This window comes from Mustela lutreola, chromosome 10 (assembly GCF_030435805.1).
Source record: "Mustela lutreola isolate mMusLut2 chromosome 10, mMusLut2.pri, whole genome shotgun sequence".
In the NCBI taxonomy this organism is placed as follows: domain Eukaryota; kingdom Metazoa; phylum Chordata; class Mammalia; order Carnivora; family Mustelidae; genus Mustela; species Mustela lutreola.
The window spans coordinates 100271880-100280437 of NC_081299.1; the positions used below are offsets into that span (position 1 = coordinate 100271880).

At 46.4% G+C, this 8558-nt stretch overlaps 1 protein-coding gene across 3 annotated transcripts in view; it reads left to right on the forward strand.

The window, feature by feature from the left end:
* The window catches only part of TTF2 (transcription termination factor 2), a 41574-nt gene extending 39440 nt beyond the window's left edge, over positions 1-2134 (forward strand). For 2 of the 3 annotated variants that reach the window (XM_059136452.1, XM_059136454.1), the window contains one exon: positions 266-2134. In XM_059136452.1, coding sequence (XP_058992435.1) covers positions 266-410 — 145 coding nt within the window. In that variant the 3' untranslated portion in view covers positions 411-2134. The remainder of the gene's footprint in view (positions 1-265) is intronic. The other variant, XR_009345159.1, reaches the window with a different exon arrangement.
* Positions 2135-8558: the final 6424 nt, after the last annotated feature.

Below are 8558 nucleotides of genomic sequence, written 5' to 3' on the forward strand. Positions count from 1 at the left end.
GATGGCGTTTGCTTATTTTGGCACGTTCCCAATTACCTTAGCTTCAGAAAGAAATGAAAAATAATTTGAGCCACATCATTTTAAATGGGCACATGTTCAGTCAAGGTTGTTTGGCTCTCATAAACATGGAGTTTTTAACTAAACCTTAAGACAACTTAAGAAAGAAATCTCATGTAAAAACTCAAGCGTAATTGCAAGTTTGATTAGGTTATTAAATATGCTTTTTGGGGTTTCTGATTATTTATCTTTTTTTTTTTTTTTTTAGATTTATTTGTGAGGGAACAGTAGAAGAGAAGATCTTACACCTCCAAGAGAAGAAGAAAACTTTGGCCAAACAGGTCCTATCAGGATCTGGCACATCTGTCAAGAAGCTCACTCTGGCTGACCTCAAAGTCCTTTTTGGCATCTAACTTTTCTAGGGCTCAGGGTCGTACTGCTGCAGGTTTGTGGTAGTCTGGAACAGTGACCTGATATAAGCCCTCCTCGGCTTCTCATTTTACTGGCAAGTGCCAGGCCCTCTGCAGTAGGAGCCGCCATCTTATCCAAGGAATTGGATGCCAGTGATCACATTAAACACTTGGGTCGTCAGGTCGATCAGTCAACTTATTTAAGGGTAACGTAGAAACCAAAAAATTACTTCAGAAAAAAGAATGTGCCTTAGAGTTAGATAATTTTGGAAAACAACACCAGGGGAGTTGTTACAAAAGCCTCAGTACAAACTCAGAAAGCCCTCCGTTGCCTTGTTCTTCTCAGCTCACGGGAGACCAGTGTCACTGCCCGTTCCGGTGCTGGCCCTCCCTCTCTCTTACCAGTGAGGCTGGTAACATGTCTCAGGGCAGGGCGGAGAGTGGACCCGGAGGCCGGGCCTCTGCAGCTGTCTCTGGCCAGACAGTTCTGCCACACCAGCTTCAGGGCAAGGAGGTGTGTCATCCATGAACAGATGTCTGGTTTGGGTATTCTCGAACCATCCAGTGTTTGTTCTCGTTTCATTCGTGGTGTTCCATAATTTCCCGTTGCTAGAGTATCATGTGCTGCTTGTGAAACACAATTTACTACGTGGCATCTTTCCAGTACAGGCAGACCTCCCTTCGTCACGCCTTGCCGACACCGCATTTCTTGCGACAGCACCGGCTCACTTGGTGGCTGTGTCCCATTCTGGTAACTTCACAGTGTTTGAGGCTTCTTCATCATTATTATATTTGAATTGCCACGATATCATGATAAAACTTGAACATATGAGGAGCTCTTGGATGAGCCAAGATGGTGGATTCTTGAGATGGAACCTACTCCTGGTGAAGACACTGTGAAGGTCGTTGAAATAATGCCAGAGGATTTAGAACATCACATAAATTTCATTGACAAAGCAGCGGCAGTGTTTGAGAGGACTGACTGTGATTTTTGAAAGAACTTCCGCTGTGGGGAAAGTGTTATCAAACTGCATTCCATGCTACAGAGAAATCATCCATGAAAGGAAGAGCGCTTCGGTGTGGCCGACTTCACCATCATCATAGCTTCAGAGATTACTGCAGCCAGCACCCTGACCAGTCAGCTGCCACTGACATTGAGGCAAGACCTTCCACCGACTCATTAAAAGCTCAGATGATAGTATTTTTCACGATAAGAGAATTTTTTCAAAAAATTTATGTGTTTGTTTAGAGAACACACACGAGCATGGTGAGGGCCAGAGGGAAGGGAAAGAATTTCAAGCAGACTCCACTCTGAGCATGGAGCCGGATGCGGGGCTTGATCCCACAACCCCAAGCTGAAACCAAGAGTCAGATATCCAACCAACCGAGCCAGCCAGCCGCCCCAGCAATATAGGATTTTTTAATTAAGATAGGTAGTTTTTTAGACATTCTACTGTTGGACACTTAATGGACCACAATATAGTGTAAATATTTTTATGTGCCTGGGAAATCAAGAGACTCTTTTGACTCACTTTACTATGATATTCACTGTATTAGTCTGCAGCTGAACCTGCAGTAGCCAAGGTATGCCTGTATTTGCGTTTTTACAGATTGACAGTATTTGTGGCATGTAGTGTCATTCTCTCATTTAGCATTGTATCATTTAGTATTTGCATTATGGTTGGTATAATCCAATAAATGTGTGCATGACAGTGTAACAGAGATAATGTGTGTTTGCTAACCCCATCTCCTTTTCTTCTTGGGCACCCAGAGAGACTACATTTCCCAGCGTTCACTGCAGTTACATGGGTCCATATTACTGAGTTCTAGTCAATGGGATAAGGAGAGAGGTAATGTAAGTCATTTCTTAACCTCCCCTCCAACTTTAGGAGTGATTCGTCACACTGTTTCTTCCTACTGATAGAAGCCTACAAGGCCCTAGAGAAACCACGAGATCAGGGATTCTTAACCTCCTTTGGGGCCATGGACCTTTTGCCAGACTAGTAAGCCTCAGTTCCCAAATGACTGGAATAAAGCCTGCATGTGTGCCTCCCTCCTCACCTCCGCTCACCCAGGGTGTTATCACATGATCATGAAATAACATTGTTTTAAGCCACTGAGATTTTAGGGTTGGTCAGATAGCAACTGATAAAAGCTCTTGAGACTTGTATGCTTTGGGAAGCTGTTCCTCTTTCCTTCTTCCTCTTAGCAATCATTTCCAAAACACATCTGCTAATTTCTGTGAGAAAGGATTGTAGTTCTCCTAGATGGAACTATGAGTGCCAACCTTGAGTCAGGGGTGGGAGTTGAAGCTAACCCAGTGACAGTGTGGGCTGAGGCATCAGAGCCTGGGTAAGAAAAGGTCCTTTCTCAGGACAAGGTTTAAAGACCGACAAAGGTGACAATATGGCCCATAGGAAGAGTTCTCCTGTAGAACTCAGTCTTCAGTTGAGTTCCAGGTTCCTTTTAGCTGGGGATGTAGACCTGAAAAAGATCATTGACTTCTCTGCACTTTGGTTGCCCCATTTGTAAAGTGGGCATTGTTTTCAGAACCCAGCAACTATAATAAGGTCCGTGATGAGATCAGGAAACAAAGAAGTAAGATTGCCCTTTCTTGCAGGTTTTAAGATGAACACACAGGGCAAAGGTACAGTCCCTGGAAAACTGGCTCCCAGGCCAGCACGCATGTACAAAGCCAGTCTCTGCCCTGGGCTGACTGTCTGATACTAGGCTAGCTACAGGTTCCCCACGAGGCTCAGCTCTTTGATCTGTAAGGTGTATGGATTAGTATATATCCCATCAGGCTCCACTGGGAATGTGGTAACTGCTCTATACACTGCAGCCTGTTTGAGGGGATGGACATTGGTCACGTCAGAAGGCATATTCGATGAACATGTGCATCCCATGCACTGTTTAGGAGAGAAACACTATTAACTTGGAGGATTTTCTTACGGCTGCCTGCCTACCGGACCAGACTCGGGTGGGGACAGGATGTCACTGAGGCTTTAGAAGCAGTGAAGGGTCACACGGGCGTGCATATTACTGCTGTGGGACCGGGTCTGGGCATATGAGAGTAATACAGCAGCCTGGGTGCAGCTGAAAGCCAGCTGGCAAGCATCCATCCAGAAGCACAACCCCACGGAGCACCCAATTTACCAGGGATTTCTCGTGTGATAAATCTGCCTCTGTGGCAGGTTTACAGTTTGACTTCTCGTTAGCAATGTTGATCACAGAGGGTGTGCAGTGCATGTCATGGCTGGACAGAAAATCGAGCCCTTTAAAAATCCCGCCAAGGACTCCTGTTTCCATGCAGTCATGAACAGCAGCAGGTAGGATGCCATCTGCGTGGAGTATGACCCTTTTCTCTAGCTGCTGTTTGCGTGACTGCGAACAGCTGTGTGTGACCTCCAGCTTGTTTACTCTGTGGTTGTCTCTGTTGCCTGAGGAAGCGGCTTTCAGCCGGGCTCAGAGGTAAAGCCAGACTCTTCTGCACTAGTAGGACAGTCGTAGAGCCGTCAGTGCTCAGTGTGACCTCCGTGGTCATTGGGAATCTTGATACTGACCGTGATGCCTTGAGAGAATTGGGTTTACAAAGGGGGAGATTGTACTGCTCTTTGCTGTCTAGCATCTTGTCCTAAGAAAAGGCAGAACGAATTTTAAAAATAGCTGGCAACGCCAAGAATTATAATAAGAACTTAGAATTCCTAAGCATGTCACCTAGATGAAAATATTTTCAGAAGTAAAAATGAAATTCGGGTCAGTGAGTGTACCAAGTACCCCCCAGAGTCAGTAGGTGGGGATTGAAGTAAGGAAGAACCTCACCGCCAGGGAGGGAACCCAGCACACAGATCCGCAGCTACACACCTCTCTCCTGCCTGAGTCCTTTTACCCAGAATCCTTAGCTAATCTGAGGGAGGGCAGAGATGATGTATGCAAGGTTGGATGGGGAGAATACTTGCACTGCTAAATCATTTGTACATCAGTTCAAAAATTGATATTAAATATGCCAGGCATTGCTGGGCACTGAAAGCCAAAGGGTCAAAGCGAAACCTGAAACCATCCCCGTCCTCCCTGAGGCTTAAAGTCTCCCGAATGGCTGTGGAGATGTCAAGGGCTGCTGGGAGAGGTGTGGTCGCTGGGATGGCTTGGAACAAGGAGCTTGAACGAGAACTAGTTAGGGAAGACTGGGAAAGCGGTGAGGGAATTGAAGTCAGTACCGAAAGGCTAACCAGGCAGAGGGAAATGCCTTTCTGCGTCCTGCTTCCACTAGGGGTCACTTCACCCAGCCTCCCCTGGAGACAAACTCAGCAGGCATGCATCCTCTGGGGTAAAGCTGAGTGAGGACTGCATTTCAGAGATCAGAGTGGGCGGGCCACCTGGTGGATGTGTGTGTTTGTTATCCAAGACAGCCAAGGTGTTTATCCCTTGACAACATCCCAGAGGACAGAGGCGATAATCTGTGGCTCTCTTGTCTTACCTGTAACACCAGAGACAAAACTTACCTCATGACACTGTACCTTGTTGATGTTGATGCTTCACTGCTCACAGCTCAAGGGTGATTTCTGAAGCACTTTAACAATTCCTAAATCTTCAGATTTCTCTCTCTCTCTCTCTCTTTTTTTTTTTTTTCCTCACCTCAGGAATCTCTGCAGATCACTCTTAACTTTGCCAGGTCTGTCAGCTGGTAGGACAGTAGAATTGAATTTGGACCCCACTGTACGGCAGGCCAATGAGCAAGCCACCCACCTCCTCCCACACAAACTATCTTAGTGTTTGTAAAGGAATTGCTACCATGAATACTGCTTCAAGGCTAGGGCATTTGCCAGAACGTGGATGTCTGACAGAAATTTTCTTTTGCACAGAGCTTCATCTACAGTAGAGTTCTACAATTACCAAAACCCTTTTCCAACTGAAATACATGAAAAGCTTTTTATCCTTGGTTCTGAAACGTGACTTGTTAAAAGACACATGGGGAAAATGATGTAATACAATAAGCTTCTCCACGGCAAAGCAATTCCCTGGATGTCTGAGGTAATTGGAAAATTCAAGGCTGGTCCCTAAAGTGTGTACAATTTATCCAGCAGGTTTGAGAGAAAGGCTGATATTTTTTTTCCCCAAGTGGTATTTGGTTAAATGACAAATCTGGCGTTTGGGGGAAGCAAAGTCTTGCATATAGAAACAGATACCAAGGACAGCCAAACTGAAACTTGTGCCAAATGAGATCTTTTTTTTTATTCAACAAAATATTGATTAAGCCTCTACTATGTGCCAGGAACAATGTGGTCAATAAATGCCAAATCCTTGTCTTCATGGAGCTGACAGAGAACAAACATTAAACAAATAGAAATGTATGTGAGGTGGGGATGAAGCCGAGTGAGGGGGATATGGAGCCCTGAGGTGACGAGTTGCTATTTTATGCAGGGTAGTTAGGGACCTCTCTGATAGGATGATGTTTGACAGATGATGTTTGATGTAGGAGTGGAAACCTGAGGAGAAAGAGAGACAATCATTAAATATCTGTGAGAAGAGCATTCCAGATGGTGAGGCAGTGATTGTAAAGGCTGCTACACAGAGCCGTGGAGGGTTTGTGGAGCCCAGGGAGGCAGGTTGGGCTGGAACAGAGTGACTAGGGGTGAGGGGGAAGGAAATGAGAGAACAGGGAGCCAGGGTGCAGCCTCTTACATGCTAATGCAAACGCTGGCTTCTTTCTGAGTACAATGGGAAGATGTTGGGTGTGGAGTGGGAGAGTGACGTGATCTGAGGTATTTCAGAAGGATCTCTCTAACTCCTGATTGAAGAAGAGGACACAGGAGGGGAAGGGTGGAAGCAGGGAGACCAGGGAGGAGGCGGGGGAGAGATCTGGGTGTCTTATACCAGAACAGTGGCCGTGGAGGTGGAGAGCAGTGTTCAGCAGATGTATTTCGAAGGGAAAGCCAAATGGACTCACCCGTGGATTGGATGTATACGTGAGGGGGGGGGGGGAGTCAAACATGTTTGCCAGGACATTGACTCTACCTACCACCTGTAAGAATAGATTTGGACTTTCCTCTGAAAGAGGTGGAGCCGACTGCGGGAGAAGCAGTTTGCTGGTGTAGGCAGGTGGGAAGTGGGAATGGGCAACTGGGAGTCATGTTGTGGACGTCTGAAATTTGAGGCGCCTGGGATGACTCCAAGTGGAGGTGTTAAGCTATCGGATATAATCCTTTGGAATTTGGAGGGGGAGATAAACGTAAGAGTTTTCGTGTCTAAATGGTAGTTAGCGTCGGGAGAGGAGGAGATCATCTAGGGAGGGGGAGGACATAGAAATGCAGGAATGGTTCCTTAGGGCAGCCCAACATGTTGGATCGGGAGCAAGGAAGAGGAACTAGCAAAGATGAAGAGTCAGGAAAAGTCAGAGACAGAATGAAGGAGAGTGATGCCATGCGAACCAAGCGAAGGGAATGTTTCAAGGAAGGGAAAGTGATCAGTTGTGTTAAATACAGTTGATGGAAACATTGGGAACTGATCACTGGGTTCCATAATGTGGGCATTACTGGGGACCTTGACGAGAGGTGGAGGGGTGAGGAAGCGGTGGAGGGGTGAGGAAGAAAGCCTGATGGGGTTAGACCTAAGAGGATGCAAGGAGACGTAGAGCTAGTAAACGATTATTTTTGAAGTTTTTTTAAAGGGAAGCAGAAAATGGAGCATTGAAACATGTTATGGATTGAATTTTGTTCCTCGCAAATTCATAGACTGAAGCCCTAATCCCCAGTGTGACAGTATTTGGAAACAGGGCCTATAAGGAGGTAACTGAAGTCAAATGAGGTCATGGGTGTGGGCCCTAACTCAGTAGGACTGGTGTCCTTATGAGAAGAGCTACCAGGGAAGTGTCTGCACGGAGGAAAGGCCACATGAGGGCACAGGAGGCAGCAGCTGCCTGTAAGCTGAGAGAGAGGCCTCAAGAGAAACATTCATCTTGGGCTTCCAGCCTCTAGAACTGAGCGAAATCAATTTCTGTGGTATTTGGTCATGGTAGCCCTAGCAGACTAGTACAAAAGTCAAGGGCAATCTGTTTTTTTAAGAGGGGGAAATATTGTAGCATGTTCCTGAGGGAATTCCTGGAGCAATGTTCCTGGGTTGTGGAGATGCAATGAGATCTAGCATACAAGTATAGAGGTTTGTTTTTTGTTTCATTGTTTTGTTTTTTGGGATTTTATTTATTTGAGAGAGAGAAAGAGAGAACATGTGTGCACAGGCAGTGGGAGGAACAGGCAGAGGGAGAAGCAGATACCCCGCTGAGCAGGGAGCCCGACGAGGGACTCAATCCCAGGACCCCAGGATCATGACCTGAGCTGAAGGTAGACCCTTAACCCACTGAGCCACCCAGGCGCCCCAGAGTTTTGCTTTTGATAAGGATATAGGCAGATCTGTAGATGTGGTGGGAAGGTAGGAGAATTCTCTTCTGAATCCTTTTATTTTCTAGGTGAAATAGGAGGCAAGGTCATAAGTGGGGAGGAGAAGTGGGGTAGAAAGTGGAGTTTGTGAGGGGAGTATGAACTAATTGTCTAGTAGAGGGGGGAGCCAACTGACAAGGGAGATGTCAGACAACTAGGTGCCCACTGAAATCTGTGGTCGTAGATTTAAAGCAAGGCTAAGTCCTCGTGCTCGTGTTTTTCTCCAGGATCATCCAGTTGGGTTAGATAGAGTGTTGGATCTAACCGGGGGTTTTACCAAAAATGATAGGGAGACCACATGCAAGAGAGTGATTATAATGCTGGGTCTGTAGAATCTGAGAGAGGATGAAGGAAAGCACATGCAGGTGTGAGGGGAACCATGAGAAGGTGGTAGAATCACTGCATTGTGTTCCAGAAGAGGGTTGGGTTATTCTTGTGGGTGAGCCGTAAAGATGGGGGAGCTTGTGGTCATGGGATGCTTGAAATGGAATCGATAAAGAGGGTGCAGTTGGAACGCAGCCAGGTGGAGGGGATGACTGACTGTATGGCTAAGGTAGGGGAAAAGGAACACGGAATTAAGAAGCCTATGTGAATACTGAATTAATCTGAGACTATGAGGCATGGTTCTGCTGTGGCAGCAAGCTCAGGCTAGAATCGTCAAGGAATGAGGGGGGACCATGGAGGGGCAGCAAGTTGTAGAAAGGCATGAGGCTCAAGG